The sequence below is a fragment of the Dermacentor andersoni genome, chromosome 2 (assembly GCF_023375885.2).
Source record: "Dermacentor andersoni chromosome 2, qqDerAnde1_hic_scaffold, whole genome shotgun sequence".
Taxonomy (NCBI): Eukaryota; Metazoa; Arthropoda; class Arachnida; order Ixodida; family Ixodidae; genus Dermacentor; species Dermacentor andersoni.
In genome coordinates, this window is record NC_092815.1 from 118,361,668 (window position 1) to 118,383,381 (window position 21,714).

Consider the following 21,714-nt stretch of genomic DNA (forward strand, 5'->3'; position numbering starts at 1 on the left):
GCAGGTGTAAACTTTCGTTTTCAGCTAGCTTCGACGCTTCCGAAGCAGCCGCTGTGTCCACGTGATCACTCATGCCACGTCACGACGATGATGACGCCAGCTTTACCAGTGGTGGAGCTCGCCCCCAATAGAGACCATGGAACTAAAGAAAAATAAAGGGAGGGGGGGGGGGTGCAGAAACTATCTCCGATGATGTGTCTATGTTAGCTCGGTGTTGTCATCTTGCTGAACTCGGCATATGGACGTGGAGCCCAATACCAACCAGAATACCGAGTGCTGGACATGCGAGATCTCGGTGCTGTTGTCGAGATCTAGCATCAGCGTTCTCTCCTCGTTCCGCATCGGCATTTTTTTAGAATTATTAATCTTGGGAAACACTTTTGCAAATGTATACGCTGCTAGAGCGCTGCGACACGATGTCAATGCGTGATGCGACACTCATTTCGGGGGCCCGCAAACAAGAACAAGGCATTTGGAATCGAGCGTAAGTTATTTTTTATTGCTCTATAATACACAGGAGCGCTGCGTCAAGTGTTCTCGTTTACATATACATACTGTACAAAGACGCACATGGCCGCACGATGCGGACGCCATGCGGCGGCGGCAGCAGCAGTAGCGGAGGGACTTGGATGAGGAATGGCGGGACGGGGGTTCGTAGAAAACAAAGGGAAGTGCGCATGCGCGTTGTGCGGGGGCCATCTGGGGCCCTGCCGGCAAGCCCACACCCTCAGGCACCGAGGGGCCCTGCTGCACACACAAGCAGTGGACATACACGCCTGCGCGCTTCCCACCATAGCATATACCAAAATAGTCGCAGCAAGCGCCGCTGGCAAAGGAAGCCAGCGTACCTCTCTTGTCTTTTGTTTGCAAGGGTGAGAGGGATACGCGATCTCTATCACCGTGCAAAGGATGGGCAGTGCACAACGGTCACTGCAAGCAGCTGTACAAAAAAAAAAAAAAAAAAAAAAAAAAAAAAAAAAAAAAAAGTAAGCCACCACCCACAGAGGGGTGCAGAATCGGCAAGTGCCCTTTCTTGCATTTTCTTTTGTTGTTTTTTACTTTGTACACTCAACTTTCTTTCGCGTGCAACACACCGGAATGCAAGGAGAAAGTGTGACCATGACACGACAATACACGCGCACACACACACATTACACATCCAACCTATGGAGTCACACCTCCTTGCACTGGTCGCACATCTCTCTCCCCTCGTTAAAGGTCTCCGTACGGGGGCAGCTAGTGCCTGAATCCATGCAACCTGAACCACTACTGGGCTGGCCATGCAGCTGATTCAAGCAACAAAGAAATCCCAGTGCATTAACAGATTTGAGAGGCACTGGAGGCCACGTAAAAACAAGATGCAGGGGATGCAGTCATAATCTGGCTTATTTCTGCACAGCAGGACATGCAGCACAGTGCACAAGTGAGCACCCATGCCAATGAAATGAGCTGAACTGCTCATCTTGCACCTGTGCAAGCATGACAGCCTATTAATAATCAAGAAACTCTTTCCTCAAGGCATTCACATTTGATATCTGAACTTTGACTAAGCTATGACCATTCAGAAAGAAGGCAAGAACAGAATAAATACTTCAATAGATTTACAGCATGCAGTGGACAGTGAAGGGTGGTTTGACAAGAGCATTGAGCAACCAGCAAAGAATGCAGCCAAACCAATGCCATAGATATGTCTTGCACAGCTTTTAAATGCTGCTTTTCACAATAAGATGTGGCAGCCAAATTTAGTGCGATGCCTGCAATGCTGTTGTGTCATCAAAATGCTAAATAAAAAGAACATTGTTCTTGATTAACAGACGAAGTGCATTTACACACTCTGCATTTGCTGCTCCACTGTAATCAACACGAGCGCATAAAAACAAGCTTTTACTGAGGCTGGCTTCATTTTGAATGCTGTCCACTGATGCAAGCAAGGTTTGTTTTTAATAAAACAGTATTTAACACTGCTTAATTTTTAGTTTAGTCCCGCAGCATCTTCATACTGTACAACACAGAACCAACATGTATTTCTCAAAACACACGCTATATAGGCTGCAATCATTCCATAAAAATAGTTAAAGGAGCCAATAGTATACAACACAGGGCAGCACAATGCACAGCAGGCTTGTGACACTTTGTTGCACATGAAAGATCACTAAACACACAACAGTTGACTAATGCAAACATCAGTCATGGCACAACAACTTGACACTGGCCAGTTCCCTAGGTGATGGATACAGGCATTACAAATCAAACAGCCAATCAAAAAATAGTACTCTAGCTCCTCAAAGAATCTATATGCATCTAAACACTCAGATCTTGCATGTAGCACAACAATATATCGCAATGTCCATGGCCACTGAGACCACTTCGAGAAGCGTGGCGAAGATGTCATTGTAGGTGTTGAGGTCCACAGTAGGGCGCACTTTGTTCTTTGTTTTGCTACTCGCCTCCAGAAAAGAGGAAATAAATAGGCGCATCTGTCTCCAAACAGCACGACTCTAGCGCTTTTACACCGAAAGGTACGAGTAGTACAGAAATGCCACTTCTATTTCAGCTGTTGGAAAGGAAAGGAAAGAAAACCAAACATGGCAGCACAGAAACTGGACAGGTCAGAAGATGTAGGTGCATTGTGGGAGAATGGCATCATCTGAGGAGATGAGAACACCATGTGCCTAAGGAAGAGGAGGATAAAGGGGAGCGAGAGGGATTCTACCTATATAATATTTCTTGGAATGAGAAGCAAGGTTAGAAATTACTGTTACAGTCCTAACCACACTGCAATAAGCTTATCACAATGTGCTTAATACGGTAATAATAATACTAACAAAATGCAGAACCACATGGCTGACAGGACAACACAAACCTTGTGTTTGCAAGTCAAAATTGTACAATACAGCACAACATAAAATACTTGAATAATATTAATAATCATAATACATATATTCCTAAAACAATGATTAGTTAACTGGTTAGGCGTGAAGCTCTCTAAAGAGCCACATGGGCTGTATAAAATAACGAGTGCTCCTAACAATATAAAAAAAGTAAACCACCTTGTCGATACTATACAGAAAACGATGCAAGCTTATTCAGCACTGGGGCATAAACTTCAATAAAACACACTAAAAAGAGCTTGTTAATAATTATTAACACTCCACCCAATGGTGCCCTGAGACGTATGATAAATAAATAAAACCAACACTTTCTTGGTGCTAAATAAGGTCAACCTAACACACACTGCTCAATAATAAAATGACTGCAGCACCCTCAGGAACTTCTCTGCTATATCAGCAAGCTGGCATCAAAAATCACGGCCACCAGTGTACACATAATCCACAAAAACACCGAGTGGCTTTTGGAGGCAGTGCGCGGGACACTCCACGTAAAAACCGGTGCACAATTATAAACATTCAACTAAATTGGTCAGCATCCTCGAGACACTCTGAGCACTGGACATTGGACATCATTCCTTGTGACACGAGACGTGCAAAAGAGTCACTGCACACAGCTGCAGGTGTTGGGTTCTCACAGAGGTGAAGTTTCATTCAGCAACGCGTGTGAGCTGTGCTCCCACAAGCCGGCGCATCAAAAATGGGCAGTGCCTTCCACATGACAATCCCATTCACTGCAATGGCATAGCAAACAGAGCTCGCGGCAAGTGCCTGTTCGTTCTTGGACATCAGGGCATCGCCCTATCCCGCAGCGTTAAAAAAGAACAGAATAGGGTGGGAGTGGGTGCAGTGGAAGTTGTAGCAGCCCTGATATTAACAACCTCTGCTACATATTTTTTTTTTCATCCAGCAAAGAAATTCTGGTGCAGCATAGTCAATGTGGTTCTTGTTTGCTTCAACCGAATGCAGCTTATGCAGTGATCGCATTTCCAAACTGCACCAAGATTGCAACATATCTGCTGCACTCAACTACTACTTTTTCAAACTTAAGGCACAGCCTTCATTGAAGCCTAAGGCCCTTTGCAATAAAGGTCCAGGCCTGCACTTAGGCAAAAGACGAGGAGGAGATGACTTGTGCACGTTAAATGCATCATCGGGTACACCAAGCTTCAACCGGGTTGCAGTTGTCAGACACTCATTAGCTGGCCTTTGTCTCAAGAAAAGACAAAAACAAAAGGAATGGTGCTAACAAAAATTTCCCAGCATGCTCTGGAAGGCTAAGGCTACCCTAGCAAGGGGATTGTCGTCAATGTGGATGGCTTTCCCGAAGAATTGGCAGCGGGCGTTGCAGGCACTTCCCCACGACAGAACGATGACAAACTTGGTGCAGGCACGGTGCTTTGCCAAATGTGCTTGGACGTGTGCTGGACACCCCTGGTGACACTTCTGCTTCCTCGCGAGCATGAGTGGATCACTCAATGCCAAATGTGCTCGACTCTTCAACAGCCAGGAGCAACTTCTCGTGGAGCATATCAAACGATGAATATGGGGGCAAGTCTAGCCTGTTGAAACAGGTGTGAGCCCTGGGCAAGAGAAAAGTAAGGCAATGGTTTCAGGTCTGGTGATGCATAACCACATGCTAAAACACAATAGTCAAATCACGATACAATGAAAATGGATGTAATTAAGAAAATCCAGAATGTTTCTTGTCGATATCAACTGGTAACGAATATTGGATATAAGTAAAACCTCGTTAAACCGTACCCGCTTAAACAGTAGTTTCGGTTTAAAAGTAGTAAAGTCAATTCCCTGACTCAGCGGCCATTGAACATAATGTATTTTGTATCCGCATAAACCGTACCAGCCTATTGCGTACGCATCGGTTAAAACGTAGCGTTTCCACTTTTCGTCGCGCAAACACGGCGGTGCGTCGTCTCCGTCGGGCGGCCCAGCAGAACAACGAGCCTCAGAGATCGGTACAACGGCCTCCAAGCGCCCTGTGCCGCATCAACATCAAGATCATTTCGACGCTGTGCCAGAGAGCGTTGTGGCGTCGTGCAAGCAAGAACTCGCTTCAAGCCGAAGCTCGGATAAAGAAGACGCCGGGTGCTCAGCATAGAAGAAAAATTAGACATCGTCCGTGCTATCGAACGTGACACGAAGAAGTCGGCGCTGGCCCGCGACATGGATCTGCTGCTGACTACAGTGTGTGGCATTTGGAATGCGAAGTTGCTCGGCAGCGCTGCTGCGACCGCGAAGAGATGTCGGCTACGAGGTTCGACTTTTCGCCATCGTTGCCTCTGTTGTTGCCGAAGTGTCGACTAGCGAAAGTGATGAGGACGACACGGAAAGCGACAGCACGGGCGATTCAGGCCCGACAATGGCATAAGCTGTGCGCTACGTCAGCCTCATGAATGCAATCGTCGCAACGAGAACAGGAGCACGATAATGTAACTATTCCAGACCAAAAGATTTCCGAACTCTGGCACCCGGCAATGAAAAAGGCGCCCCGGGACTTATGCAGCACTACTGCCCGCGTGCACGGAGAATACGTAACGCCAACGAGGAATCTGCCGTGCAAGTGTTTGTCGAGAGGAGGGGGCTGGCTGAGAAGCTGGCACGCAGCTTCAGTAAGTTTGAGGCCGCTGTCATCGTGCTAGGCCACCGCGGCATCAAACGAAAATAACACTTATGTCGCGTGAAGTGAATAAATACTGCATGTTTTTTCCCCCTTTCATTGCACTCTCTCTGAGTTCCGTTTTCGACAGGTAAGTGGGCGATCTCATGCTATTTCGGTTAAACAGTACTACTGTTTAGTACGTAGTTTTTCCGAGCTCCGGCCGACTACGGTTTAACGAGGTTTCACTGTAATGACAGCATTTTCGAGCTGGATGTGACTTCACCATAACGAGGTTCGGCTGTAGCGACAGCTAGATACAAATATTCATAGCAACAACAAAATCGTAACACTGTTCAAATAGTCAATTGAGTATACATAATAAAGAAATGTGCCTTGAATAGTTAAACAAACACTGCATATTATAATATCCTAGCACAAGGGCCGCACCGCTCAATTTAGGCCTAACTATTTCAGAAAAAGTTATTTGTGTATGGGCTGCAGCCTCTTTTTCAAACACGCGCACACCATCAGACGCAGTATCCCCGTGCGGTACCGACGTGGTAAACAGATGTGTATCGGTCTCCTCTTCCCCTGCAATCTCGGTAGATAATCCTATGGCAGAAAGCTTGTCGACAAGACAGTTGCTGTCGTCACAAAATATGGCTTTTTCAAAGCAGACCCAAATTTGTTTACTTCTTGCTTGCGTATGAGCTGCACACCAAAAATTCGGGCTGAAATCTAAAGAAAGGTAAAGTCCTTAAATGACAATATATATGATATTAAATATTTCAGTGCTTGTGAAAGTAAAGAAGAAGAACATGAAATAATCACTAAGGACTGGCGAATGGAGATGGGGGGGGAAAAAGAAAGAATAAAGACAATAGGTCCTTCATACACACAACCTTATCTGAAGGTCAACATAGCTAAGCAGTATTTGCTCGAGCAGAAGTCTAAAACTTGGTTATATTAAAATGTATATTTGAAGCAAATGATGAAAAATACCATGGGCCCCTTTTCCATGGCTGGCAGTTTGCAATGATCATAGTTATCCTGTACATTTGGCTGTAAACAAATATTTAAATAAATTGAACATCAGAATTCAATAGAATGTTTCGGATTTGAAACTGAAGTGTTCAATCTGTATTTGAAATTTGGAATATTTGGTAACCCCAAAAGAAAGAGCTGGCTTTATTAGGTGCCACATCGCTCTAAAATAAACAGTGTCCCGCTCAGACAGTGCTAGGCAAATGCTTTCTAACGGGACTATGATGCGCACTTCTCATCTATGGGCCACGTGCATGTACACATGGGTGGCTGTGCTTGCAAATACAAACTATTTCTCTCAGAGTGTTGTGCCTTTCTCCCGCATAGCATGTGTCACCGGGAAGCTCTTGCTTCCTGGCAACACTAGCTACAGTGGAACCCCGATTATACGATTATACGATTATACGATTATACTCTGCAGGACTTGGAAACCCAAATTACCAAAAAAGTAAATGTGATAAGAATTAATGCTGCAGTACAGGTACCAATCATGCTTTATTCAAACGAACCTTTGCGGCACTCCACTGCCCACTGCCGTGATTCCTGCCAGCCGACGCGAACCTTAAAAAAAGTCGGTAAGTTTCTTTTGGACCTTGTTTGATCAGTGAACCAAGAGCTTTCACTCAAGTTGGGCAACGTCCAAAAGCAGGTCCTCTGCGGCGGCGCGTGAACAGATGAAGTTCCGGATGCCGTCTATGTGCCGTAGCACCTCGGCGAACGTGGTAGGCACAGGCACGGCATCTGTGACATCATCGTTGTCCTCGTCTGATGTCGCAGCGGGTGTTGGCACTAGGCAAAGCTTCCTCGATGGTATCATCCAGCGACACCTCGTCGCAGATCGCAACGTTGTCGTCGGCCTCCACGCACTCGGCGAAGGTCGTGATGAGGTTTAAACCCTCGAAATCGTCGTCATTGAAGCCTGCATCACCCTCGAGCGGCATCGAGGTTGTTGCGTCCCCAGCAGACCAGGCAGTCTCTCACTTAAAGCCACAGTGCTTGAACGAGTTAGCGATTGTGCTTTATGACACTGCATTCCACGAACTGGCAATAAGGTGCATGGCGTCGAGCCCAGTGATCTTTTTTTCCGACTCGCTGTGCTCCATAGCCGCCAGCCGACGCTGCACTAACCGCTTCCGGTACCCTTGCTTGACGCACTTAATGGTGCCGGCATCCAGCGGCTGCAGCCGGGTTGTGGAGTTGGCCGGGAAAAAAAAAAAACCTTTATGTTCCTCAGGCTGGACGTATCGGGTGGGTGGCACGGTGCGTTGTCCACGAAAAGCAATATTTTCCTCACTTTAGCACCACTTTTGTTATCACGCCGCTGCATTGCTGAAGAGTGAAGACGTCATCCACACCTTTTTGTTGAAGTTGTAGCTGCACGACAGCGTCTTCAAGTTCTTAAAACACCGTGGCTTTGCAAACTTTCCAACAACGAGCATGGGCAGCCTCTTGGAACCGTCCTCGTTAGCACAGAATAGTGCCATCACACGCTCTTTACTTCGCTTGCCACCATGACAGCTGTCACCATTAAACACAACGGTTTGCTCGGGCTGCATATGGTAAAAAATACCTCTCTCATCGGCGCTGAAAACGTTGCAGGGCTTGTATGTAGCAATCATCTCCGGCAGCGACTCCATCCACTCTTTCACCGTCGAAATGTCCCCGGAAGTGCTTTCCCCACAGAAGTGGCTGTACACAATCCTGTTTCGTTTTTTAAAGTGATCCAGCCACCCGTTCGATGCCTGAAAGTCATCGATGCCCAGACGCAATGCCACAAGGTCTGCCTTTTCTTTTAGAATGGCGCCGTCAACGTTGATTGCAGAGCGCCGTGCTTGATGCAGCCACTTGACAAGAACATTTTCTAACTTCTCATTCTGTCCTTCTTTTGCCACTTTCCGCTTGAGCCTGAACTTGTTGGCATTCTGTAATATCACCGCTTTGTTTGCCAGGATCGTCTGAACCGAAGATTCCGGTATCTTAAGGTCCTGGGCAATGCTGGCTTTCGTGCTCCATGCCGATTTTACACTTCCTCGATAATATTCAGCTTATCGCCGACCGACAGAACTCTCCACTTTCGGGATATCGTGCGTCGTGTTGCTCCACACAACTCAAAACCTCCGCTGAATGCTGGTTGCTAGGATTACGACAAAGAACACATGCAATAAATCTGGGCTTCTCCATGCTACCTTGTCGTTGATCTGCTGCTGGGAAACTGGAAGGAGAGAAACGCCTCCCCAACAGGACGAGAGGCGGCGACGCCGAGAAGAGAGGGAGAAAGTGATTGTGGAGAAGGCGCTATTTCAGCACAGTGGGCATCGTGGGTGGCTGCTGGTGGGGGGGAGAGAATCATTTCCCCAACGCGACAAGAGGCGACGCCACCGAGAAGAGAGGGAGAAAGTGATTGTGGAGAAGAAAAGGCGCTATTTCAGCAAAGCAAGCGTCGCGGACGGCTGCTAGTGGGGAAGAGAGAAACAAATGATGAGATGAGGCAGGGAAGAAAGCTGCGCTGGAGCGAACCGGTCGAGCAGTGTCAAGCGCTACGCATGCGGAGAGACGGAGCGAGGAAAGAGACCCATAACACTTTTCTTTTGTCCGCTGTTCCGTCCTGCGCTTCGCGAGGGTCGTCACATAATGCGGGTCAGGCGTAAAATTGCGTCGGATAACCGGGGTTTTTCAATGCATTGCTTCTACGGGGACTTCGCTGGGACTGCGCTAATCCGTCGTAAAACCTGGGTCGTCGTGAAACGGGGGGACATATAACCGGGGTTCCACTGCATATGCATGTTGCCTCGAGCTTATGCAAAAAGCTTCTTGATGACATGGGCTCCCTCTTGCTTACGAGTGTCTGTATGTTCCACGCAACATCGAGGACCTGGATTTTTCTGCACATCTTAGTTGTACAGAGGTGGAGCACACCGCATCTTGAAGGACGAAAAAATAAATGATATCTGGGACGCAGGGTGCTTTCAAATAGTAATTTCCCAAACAAGTCTCACAATATGCTTTATGCAAATGCAGTAGTACATTGCACCTAAGCACTGACAAAACTTTTGTTCTCTTATGCAATTGCTCAGTGACAATGGGGCAGAAAAGTAAAAAGTAAGTAAATGAACACGAGTGAGAGTAGGGTGACAAGCAGAGAAACACGAGTTTGCACCATACCTTGGCAGGCTAGTTGGCTTGCCCCATTTTTCAATGCAGAACTTGCGAGGTCCGTTGCTCCCGCGCAGAGCGGCAAAGCCTTCATACGGGATGCTCGAGGTGCCTGTGACAAACTGGAGCAGCCTGAGCCGCCGTTCATTGTCGAACTTCTCAATGGCCATCCAGAACCACTGGATAACAGGGTGGCCATCGTGGTAGCCTGCATAGCAAGAAGGTTGATTTCAGAACCACAGTTTTAGGGTGATTAGCCCATTGGAACAGCAGCAGCACACTAAGGAACAACAGGAACACATGAACGTAAAAAATGTGTTGTGAGCTATGTACACACTAACTCAAATTCGAATGCTCTAGATCTGACAACATATAGGCAAAGCATGCTACAGTAAAAGTACAACAAGAGCATCAGTGCATTTAAGAAAGATACAGGCCTGTACAGATTATCGTCGACCATAGGAAACCACCAATGCCCGCAATGGTCAGGTTTTAAAAATGAGTTGCACTGCAAGTTCCCACGAACTCACAGACACAGGTAAACAGTTAATCAATGAGGACAGCACAATAAAGATATTCAACATTTACTGAAAACACTAAATTGTGTGGCTTGCCAATTTCTTAAAAGAAATCGATCACTTGATTTTTTCACTTGAAAAAATGAATGCAAATGCTTAAAATGTTCCCAAGTTACTCCGTAAAGAATTTGTAGGCATCTTTTGCCAAGTGCCATTTTCCAACACATAATGTCAAGGGACAGTGGATTTTGCATTTTGTGGCGTTTCGAGTGCTCCGTTGTGTTTCCGAGGGCTCCGCATCTCTCCTCCCTGCCTGAACAGAATGAAGATGTTTCAACACTGTTTGCAGTGGATGTCTTGTACTGACTGCACATGAAGCTTACATGTGCCCACACGAAGCATACGTGCGTACGTGCGATGTTCTTACTGTTTGCTGTTTATTTTTTTAGCCTGACTGCTGGGTCAATAGTTACTGACTAAGTGCAAAAAACAGAGCTCAAGTAATTTTGTGTTAGCACCCCTTTACAAAAGAAACCATGCCTCAGGCTTGTTTCCTTTGAGAGCTATAATCACTTAACCATTCCTTAAACCGAGAGAGAATGTTGGTGAATATCAAGGTAACAACTTTCTGCTCACCAGATCGGTACTCCGTGTTCTTCCTCCAGTCAGCAGTGTCTATTTCAGCTGTTCCAGCAATCACCAACTCTAGCTCTCGGGCATCAAAGACTGATACCAGGCGGGAGTCCACAACCTTTTGAAACAGAGAAAAAGAGTAATGAAGGAAATTTCAAATTTAAACTTCATCTGTTGCTTACCTTAGACAAATAACAGTACACCATAACTAAACAACACGCCAAACCAATGCTAAGCTATAACTCAAACACACTGAATTTATCGACACAGGCCGATGTTTGCAGTTTGCCTTTCTTTAAAGTGGACTTTAAGAACAAGTCACCTTATGTGCCAGGTGACTATAGCTGTGTGCAGCGACCTTTAGCACTCTTAACGTATATTCACAAGAGTTTATTGACACAGAATAAATGTTGCATATTTTCACTTATGGAAGAACAAAATTGCATGTTTTTTGTGAATTTGCAAGGGTAGTGGAGCAGAGGTTGCAGAACCGAATTGCATATATGACAAGGTGTTCAGACAACAATGACAATGTGTAGCTTCATGAGGCCAGTAATCAGTAGGTACACCAGCAGCACGTTAGCTAACTGAACCATTTTGAACTTTCTGGAATCTTCAGCATAAGCCATACCTGCCCACTGAATGCGTGTTTTAATGTCACATCTTTCCGGGAAAGAAAAAGTGCATTCATTATGTGGGTATATACAGTATATCGGAAGTGCAAGCCCTTCACTTCAATAATAACTATGAGGGTGGCTGCCCTGTAATGCTGTAAGTTGTACATTACAGGCCGTAACTAAACACAAATCTTTCTTCAAAGCTATTACTATGCGTCAAATGCCAACAACACACACTGCACCCTTTTGAGACACGGGAAAGCCCACAATAAACTAACACTGCAATGTGAGAGACTCCTGCCTGCTTACCTCGTAGAATCCCCGCACAAGGCACTCGGTCTGCTGGGCAACACCGCGCTCGAGGCGCCACTTGAGCATACGCTCAATGTACTCCTTCTTGTTGCGCTCTGAGACAGGCATAGAGCGGCCACCAGGCTTGAGCTCACGCTCAAGCACATGGCCGGCCACCTCCTCGACCACGGAGAAGCTCAGCTCAAGGCCCATGTCGGTGATGTCATTCTCCTTGAGCCACACTAGCGACTGGTGGAACTCCGCATCCAGGTATTCCAGGTCACTCAGCGAGCAAGGTCTGCATGCACACACAAGTCACAATATAGGAATAAAAAGCATAGCAAGCTCATTCACACATCTTAAATGGATCCTGAAACACTTCTGGAACATAGCAAAAGAATGCTGCAGATCTGTAGAAGAGGCTCCTGTTAACATGTGAGCCAAGCATTATTGCAATGTATGCAGCAGGGAATTTACAATCTCATGCGAAAAACAAAGAAAAATTGCTTGCTCCCGCATTCACAATGTCGTTATCGCAAGCAGAAAAGCCCACCAACAGCTACTGGCTGATGCATGATTGCGAGAACATTTGCAGTAATACCATTATTGCTAATTTGGACGAAAATAAATGAAAAATATTTATCTGCGATATCAAAAAGACAGAAAAAGCATTTCGTCTTTACACTGCCAGTCTGCACAGGACAGTTGCATGTAGCCTCCGAGATAGCAGCAGCATGCTGCATAGCATATATGCCGCATTGAGCCTTCTCGCAGGTGAGATGCTCCACTTTTGGCTGAGCCTTGCCCCCTTGCCACATCCCCTTTGTAACTTCCAGTGCACTAACGGAGACGAAAGGAGAGAGAAAGCCTCTCACTGGTGTGATAACTACGTCCAACTCAGCTTACACTTGAAAGATTTGAAAAATTTTGGTGGGAAGATGTCTGTGAGGCGACGTCCTTTAATAGTAACACCACGTTGATTAGTTATAAATGTGTTTCAGGGTCCCTTTAAAAACCATTCTGCATTAGAACATTGGAACTGAAACCTCTCATGCACAAAAAACAATAATCGATAGAATAAACTGATGTCCCAATTTATCCTTCATGATGAGCGATGACCACTGTCAAACCTCTACATCAATGAGAACTGTGATACAAGACAACTCGACCACATCACGGGGTTTGCAGTCTAGACATTGTTAAAAGCAACCCATCTTTTCTGTGCAAATGGATGTGAAAAGCGTTCTCAAAACAATGCATTTTACAATTGTAAGCAGTTGTTTTTGAAGCACTGTAGGCTATGGCTTTAAGGTGAAGTGGGTTAGGCCTAGCAAGACCTTTGGCACCGAGTTGAGGGAGGTGGGCGGCAGAGAGATGCTTGGGTTGTCCCTAAGACTTTCAATTCCAGCAGAGCGTTGACCGGCACACCATTGCGGCTCATGCAGCAACGCAATAATTCGAATACAACACCTTTCTGAGCAAAAAGTTTCGCACATCAGATGAATATCCCAGAGCATTCTGGCTGAATGAAGAGAGTGTCACAAAACGTTACTGCCTGCTTTTCATGGCTCTACTGGCATTCTGACGAAATGATGCCTTTGTCAATACGTGCATGCTTCGGCTAAAGGCTGTTATCATTTGGCTGCACCAGTGATGTACAGAAGTGGGGCTTGCATACTGCCACACACCACTTGCTTTCTAATTTATTCAAACTGCTGGCACAACCCGGTATCACCCATACAATCACTCACGACACTCACAGCCTTAGAAGGGCCTTGTAGAATGGCCGGGTGAAGAAGGCGTCTAACAAGTGCTGGTGCACCAGAGCCAAGCCGAGAACCCGGCCGCTGAAGCGGAACCACTCGTGCTGGTTGTCCACAAATGCTGCCATGGGGCTCACTTGCACCGTGTACGTGTCGTTGGCTGAATACTCGAACAGGCCGTAGTACGGGTTGAAAAGCTCCCGTGACAGCAGGAAGAAGAACTCTCGGGAGGGTCCGCCATAATCTAGCCTGCATGAGAAAAAAAAAAGAAAGATTTGTGCTGTGTTGTTTACCACATTCCGTATAATTCTGTTTTCTTCTGAAGGGGTGATGGGAGAACAAGCTGCTCAGTAATGAGGCCCTTGTCATAGAGCATTGGCTGTGCCATCTTTGCATTTGAAATACAACTTGAATACATATAAAAGACAAACATTCGTAGAAAGATCAATAAAAAAAAAAAATCAAATGAACAGATACACACCAAGGAAAGGTACACAACTTTCATATGTGAGTACCATTCAAAATATCAATATAATATGCACAAAGCCATAAACCCAAAAGCCACACGTGCAGAATTTGAGAATATAAAGCGAAAAAAAGACCGAAAATAAACTAAGAAATAATTTCTGTGCAATTTAGTTCCCAATAGCACTCAGATGCACATTTGGGACAGCAGGAGACAAACTTTATTGTTCCAAGTATGAAATCTCCTGTACCACTTAGCATACTATGGGTCCTTGAAGATGAGAGACAGATACTCATAAAAGCACTACAAACTTGCCTACAAGTTTGATCTGGCGATGACTTTCTTTACTTCCACCAACTGCAACTTCACCAGTCAAAACATTATAGGAAGCTCTTTAGAATTCCAATATCTTGTCCCTTCTTTCTTTCTTTACAATTCCAATAGTACATGTCACCTCACTCTCTTGCACTTCAGCATGTGACATGGCCCCCAAGCACCCCATCCCAACTTGGAAGGTATTCCCTTCTCCTTTCTTTCACTTCTGTGGCATATTCTGGTATTTTCTGTTCCCAGTTGAGGTAGTTCACGCTCATACCAGAGAGGAGCCACCCGAGAGGTCAGAGTTCTAGCATAATGCTAGTTTATGCAAGCCTGCCTGAGCACTATGAAAGGCTTTGTACTACATCACACCTTAAAAATTTTTATACACAACTGGCATCTGGTGTCTGATCGTTTTCCATTTCTGTATTGACAAATTTATTTTGTTTAACCGATGGTAAACCCCCTTTTTTTTTCAGCCTGCACTACCAAACAAAAAATTAAGACCAACGATCGAAGCTCAAAGATATTTCAAAGCTTTTACAAGCTTAGGATGCTGAATGTCAATGCACAAAATACTCACCTCTTCAGCTGTAACCTAAGCAGATTGTGACATGTTTACTAGCTGCCTGAAGACCCAACTAGAACACATAATGCAGTAAACCAGTACTTAGATAAAAAAATCTCACCCTTCTTCTCCGGCAAATCCTATGTAGAGTCGAGACTTTTGAAGATCTTTTTTGGATGCAGCCATTATCTTCGTAAATGCATCCTCGAGCAGATGGTCTCGACGAATGTTTAATCTGTGGTAAATGATGCAAGCAAATGCTGTAACCAAAAGAAATGTGTGCCTAGAAAGAAATGTACCTGCTATATTCTGGCCAATATTTACCCATTTTCTAAGTAAATAAGCTGCAAGCATAGTACACTCCTAAGCTGCCATGCAATAAAGTGTGAACACAGGATGGCACATTTCACAATCACCACAACGGATGATTGGAGGACATATTAAGGCATGATTATTCATAACATGCCCATGTTTGATTTTCAGGCTGCTGAATAATATGTTGGCCACTGCTACAGAGCTGTGCTACTGATCCAGTGGCCGCAAACACTAATTTCTCTGTGTCTATCTACCGTACATTTCTTGCAGATCTTTCTGCATAATTGCTCCCGCCATAACTCTGTTCAAACATGGCCAGATGTGTACACCTGTTAAGGCCATAAGCCATAATTCTGCTTTCAAGTGCACCTTATCCAACTATGCGTACTCAAATAAATATTAGTGGCTTTAATCACACAAGATTCTGTTTTCGCTTGGTTAGAGCACAACAAAGTCCACTACAAAAGTGACAGTACTCACTTTAATTTGCTGGGCCCTTGACCGTAGCCTTTGGACTCCAATTTGCGGTAAAAATTCCTAAGTTTGGCTTCGAAATCCCTCCGATAAGGCGCTGGAGCTCTAAGATTAGCCCTCTGCAGACCTGAAAGAAATAGCGGGCCATTGGCAACTCGCACTGTGACACATGAGCAGTTAAATACTGTAGCACAATGAACTGATACCAGTAAACTTGCGTTAAAATTGCATGAAGTAACACTTACAATGTGCTTTACAAGATTATCAATACTGCCGACATGAACACCATACCCAAGCCCAATTTTTGGTGTGATGCAACACATACAGCTATGCTTCGCTACTCAGAAAAACCATTCGGATGGAAACAAAGCACCAAAGTTATTGCAGTAACCTATTAAGTGTGGAGAAACGCTGCGAGCAGTAGTTGGCCAAGAGAGGTATTCCTGGTGCACATGGAGAGATTTCACATGACTTGGCACCGGATGCATCGTGCAACTTTGTTCCATGCACACAGGAAACAAGTGTTCCTAGCACTGTGCCAAGACAGTGCGCGTGGCACTCAAGGAACGATGTTGATCGCAGACGTCAATGCACCCGATGCCGAGTCAAGCAAAACCTCACAAAAGTGGCTAAGAATATGGGCCCTGTCTGCAAACAAAAAGATTACTTGTGGAAGTACTCTGTCTAAATGCGCTGGTGGTAAGGTGCAGAGTGCCTTAGACACATTCAAAGAGCACACGTACACATGCAATGCACAGTTCTTGCCAGCCCTTATAAACTTAGTGACATTATGAATACAGTCGATGACCGATTTTCAGGACCTTGCGGGGACTGAAAAATCACCGGAAAAATCAAACAGTCCGAAAAACTCAGCGAGGAAAATATATTAGGCTTAGAACGGCTTAAAAACATCACTAATAATGCCCTGCCTAATACTACGCTTGGAGGCAATCAGATTCGCTTGGATTTGCGCAAGAGTGACATAGTCTCTGTATCATATAGTTTGAGAAGAGTGTCACCGCATTGGCGATCTGCAATCTACATTGCTGGAGATCACCATGGGGATCGAAGAAACGAGCCCCATTTCTTTGTACCACTTGGCTCTAGTGAAGGTGAAGGAGGTGGTGCTGGTCACACAAATCCAAAGCTGCACAAACGCACACAAAGATGCAACGTCGTCTCCCAGAAACCTCTGCTTTGTGGACACACCACGCGAAAATAGCAAGTGAAACTTTAAAATCAATAAATGAATAAAAATGGATCCTGAATTAAGTGATTATGATGATAGTGCTGACCAAAAAATTAAATAAGAAAAACTACTGCCCATTCGAGCATTTTGTCAGCCAAGGAAGAGCGGGCATGGTGTCCGAGACTGCAAGATATCCTATGCTCCCTATTGAAGGCATGTGCATCCTCATCTTGGAGGCTATACAGCGGGCCACTGAAAGTCAAGCCTAGCCAAGCCAGGGGTAATTCCAACATGGTAGCCCTCAAGAACCAAGTAGCGTACATCAGAATGAGTGATTTAGTCCGGAAAATTGAACTTTGGGGCCTAAATTCATTCGAGAAATCAGCTGGGAAAATGCATCAGCTCTATGGGAACCCTGACGGTGCATTAAGTCCGGAATATCCACGAAGTCCGCATTTTTGGAGTTTCATGCTGAGGCACTAAGCAGCTGTGTCACGTGTCAGCTGGCTCCAACAGTCTTCTGCCTGAACATACACGCAATTTGTGTACAAAAGCATGAATCGTGGCACGTCTTTCGTATTGTGCCACTTGCATTTCCAGAAGTGCGTCAGAAGACATCTCCACAATACAGAGAGAGAGAGGTATTTATTATTACCCACAATATGGTTTGCTATTCCTTATAATGCAGACTGCAACTTGCTGCCTCATAGGTTTCCACAAGCACCATACATTGAAGCAAGCAAAATCTAGTAACTGCTATCGCTTCTCACATTCGTCTTTTGTCAAAGCGACCTTTTATTTCTTAGTGATACAAACTTCCTATTAATTTCCTTCCTTAGTTCCCTTTCCATTAATTCCAACCACTTTTGCGCCTTTTATATTATTAGCCTTTGCCTGAAGATGCAGCACAGTTTCACCTCTATACAATGAAATCGGTAAAATCGCCATTGGCTTCATTATATCAAAATTTTCGTTTAATAAAATTCAATCTTTTAAGCCATTAAGTAGTCGCCGATGGATTTTTCTTACACAGAAGGGGCCGCAAAATTTTTCTAATTATCAGGCAATCGGAGAAAGCAAATCTGAATCAGGAAAAAAAAAAATCATTTTGTTGAGTTTGGGAGTCGGCAACGAGAGATATAATTTCAGGCCGGGTCGACAATATCTTCACATCAGCGGTACGAAACGAAGCCAGCTACACTTTTGCATCCACTCCGCCCTCGCTGCTGATATTGTCACCCACAGTGGGACGATGCTATCATGAAATGTGCCAGCAGCAGGGAGCAAATGCTTTATCAGCCTCTCGCTTCAATGCATCTCTGAAACTTGAGATTACGCAACCTCCAGTGTATAACGAGTGGGAAGACAGTGAATTATTCCACACCCTCTCAGCTTGCCCAGTCTCCATATGCGGCAGATTACCTCTAAAACAGGGTGCATGGGCTGTACCTGCGCTCAGCCATTCGCGGCCACGGCCGCACCAAAAGAAAGGTGGCACACACCAACATGCCCTTCCATTGCCCCCCCTCTCTCTCACCCCCGCTTGACCATGTTGACACGAGCGAGCTTCCCTCAGCCCTTTCCATCTGCTCGCATGGAAGACGGGACATCGATCTCAATTTAATTTCTCAGCTCATCCTCTCACGCTCTGACTCGCACCCAAAGCATACAGTGCATGGGGTGTCATAGAATCTTATTGTACTTCGACTTTATACAGAATGTGATGCTGCTTCGCTTCGGCACTCACTCTCAGTTACACGAGCAAAATAGCACAAGCAGCCGCATGTAATTCAACCATTTCATCACCTGAATTCTTGGAAGTTTTCATTCATTGTCTATGTATTCCTTCACGGCACCAGTGAAATTTCGTTACATTGAAATCGTGTATAAAGAAATTGAGGTTCAAAATACATGATGTTCTATAGACAAGAATTTATGAAAAGTTAAATACTTCATTATATCGAGAATTTTGTTATAGTGAAGTTTGTTATATCGAGGTTTACTTGCATGTACTTGAGTGCCTTGAAGGAACACGAAGAGAAGCACTAAATCAGTTTTGACTCACCAAGTATTATTTCAATTTTGTGGTAAGATAGAAACAGAAAAAGAGGGCCAGTTTCAAACTTTTTGGCCATAACGCTAGCACTGGTGCATCAATGTGATGCCATAGATTTCAAAGCATATTCTTATATCTGGGCTGTTAAGCATCACAAATGTTCACAAAACTTCCGATGTTCAGTCTTTGGCTCTTTTAGAATACAATGCCAGTCCACTTTGCCAATAAAAATTAACCATGCCCGAAGAGGTGCCATCGAAATCGATGACATCACGACAATCTGATTCAGAAACTATCGTTGTGGAAACTCTTTATCTTATGCGGCAAGGCAGTGTCATCACCATTCTTTCCTTCTTGTATCTTTTCTGGCCTTATCTCGCAGTAAGAGAGGCATTTTTGACATTGTAGAAGTGCAATTTGCTAACACTGCTCAACTTAATTTTCACTTCGGTGTCCCTTTACATAAGAGAATTTCAGTGAGCTTGCTCGCAATGCAGTCCCGTAATGAGATGTAGTTGGTGAGCTGGTCACAATGTGCCTTTCTTTACTGGCAACATGGTTCAGGGCGTCTCTTTTATCACGTCTTCCACTGTAAAAGCTAGTGCTTGTCACACGCATCATAGTACAAAGACACACCATGGACACTGCAAAGCGTTTCCTTCAACCCTTTCCGAATGATGATTATAGGGATGTATAATTGGCAGCTGTGTTCTAGGTATACGCTAATGCAGCCCCCTTCAAGCCACATAATTGCAGTTACCTGGAGCTTTTTCAAATTACTGTATTTGCCTGAATCGAATATGAAACCATAACTGCGTTCGCGGCACTGGCAACAGCTAGCCATCAAAGCCATCAGACGTAGCATCATTGCCATCACAAAATGGCAACAGAGCATGTTTTTATGAAGGTTGCTGTGGGTTCATTTCGTGCTCAACTATGATCAGGAGTAGCGTGATTGATTGACTGATTCTCAGACAAATGCTTTCACGAGACTTCGCGCAACTCAGCACCAAATATGTCGGCATTTACGGCTGCCAGCATTTCTGGTGCAGCGTCAAGCTTGCTATCTGCGCACGGTGCCAGGAATGATCTTGGTCGCATACTTCGACAAGTCCGACACAGATTCACGTAAAACCTTGCGAAAGTGATACAGTCGCCGATGGATTTTTTGGACTTCATTTGGACTTCTATGAAACCTCATTTAAAAAAAAAAGCTCCCTTCTGTGGAGGTAAATTGTGCACGTCTAGTTTTTTTCTGATCACGAATGCGGGGGGGGGGTCACGCTATATTCTTCTTTTATAGATCAGGCGTATTTTACATTTAGGTGCACTTTTATTTTCTTATTTTAAACCCATGAAAAATTATAAGCGTGTTAGATTCGGGGGCATCTGAGAATCATGCAAATACACTATACACTGCACAGCCATATGATAAATACCTCCAAATTGTTTACTGTGTAATCCCAAGAGATGGAGCACAATTTCAATGGCAACGCCCAAGTAATGTAATTTTCCAAATCCACGGGGGTCAAATTAAGGAACACTTACTGTACACTATTACAAGCAAGGCTGCGATGCATCGACAGTGTGGCATCGAAGGGCTGAACTATAGTCGAATATGATAAGATAACCATATCACGTGCTACCCACCTGGTGAAGCCTGGGGAGATGGCTGAGGAGAGTCCCGTGGAGAGCGATGACTAGAACTGCTTCCAGTGGAATACTGGGCCGGAATGTATGACATGATCTCCTGCTCAAACAAGCTGCAAAACAGTGAACAGGTATGGAAGATACGTAAGAAAATGTGTCTCTGAGCATGAGGACCTCCTTAAAAAAAGAGAACGGATACTCATCTTGAGAACAATTTTTGTCTTAACCTCACAAAGCGCAATGACCATTCCACATCGAAGAAAATTATAACAACTTGTTGTTACAACAAATAAACAAACAATTAAACATTATCTGAGCTACGATTAATTATTCTCATAGTTATTTGGTTTGCTAAAGTACTATTCACAACTGAAACTTTGCTCCAGCGTGTCAGAAACGCTACTATGGGCTTTGATTTAATCTTCTCTTGCACAAATCAGTATTTTCAGATATCAAACCCAGCATATCAAAAATGATACATTGGGCTTTGTGGGGTGAAATATTCAGGAAAGTATAAAAGGCACACTCATTTCTCGAATGGGGAGAATAAATTCTCACTGTTCTTGCTGTAATCCTAACGTGCAGGCACACCACCACAAGTGGTAGAGATCAAGTGGATTGGAAAGACATTATCGAGTACAGATTTTGCTACAAAGCTATCATGCCCAGACACAAGATGTACAGGTAGAATAACATATGAAAATAGTTCAAAGAAAGGCAACAACAAAATTGACTAAGAAATACCCACTCAAGAAAGGCCTAGGTACAAAGGCTAATACAGAATAAGACCAATTACGACCAAACTCCTTGCTACTATTTCTCATTCCCACAAGAGGAAACTCGAATGAATCATTTTTTAATGTGCTCATGTGTTTCTGCTGCGCAGTGCCAATGCATCGCTAGCATCAGCTCTGCAGCAGATGTGCAATCGGACCTATCCAGCTAACCATCGAGCCCACATTCCAGCCCGTTTGCAAGATTTTTGTCTTTAGAACAAACAAGTTAGGAGAACAGAACATAACAAAGTGTTGCAGATTTTGAGTAATTATCTTGAAGTCAGTTCCACAGCTCAGATAACAAATGTAAAGGCAGTTGCAGAGATAATTCATGACAGGCTGTCCTGAGGAAGCTATATTTAGTGTCTTCTGACA

General features: G+C 44.6%; 1 protein-coding gene across 2 annotated transcripts in view; it reads right to left on the reverse strand.

The window, feature by feature from the left end:
* Positions 1–478: 478 nt before the first annotated feature.
* The window catches only part of LOC126541316 (E3 ubiquitin-protein ligase HECW2-like), an 80,814-nt gene continuing 59,578 nt past the window's right edge, over positions 479–21,714 (reverse strand). For both annotated transcript variants that reach the window (XM_050188049.3, XM_050188048.3), the window contains exons 18-25: positions 20,564–20,676; positions 15,675–15,795; positions 15,001–15,114; positions 13,525–13,776; positions 11,783–12,062; positions 10,860–10,974; positions 9,715–9,913; positions 479–4,471 (exon numbers count right to left, since the gene is read on the reverse strand). In XM_050188049.3, the coding sequence (XP_050044006.2) occupies positions 4,360–4,471; positions 9,715–9,913; positions 10,860–10,974; positions 11,783–12,062; positions 13,525–13,776; positions 15,001–15,114; positions 15,675–15,795; positions 20,564–20,676 (1,306 nt within the window). In that variant the 3' untranslated portion in view covers positions 479–4,359. The remainder of the gene's footprint in view (positions 4,472–9,714; positions 9,914–10,859; positions 10,975–11,782; positions 12,063–13,524; positions 13,777–15,000; positions 15,115–15,674; positions 15,796–20,563; positions 20,677–21,714) is intronic.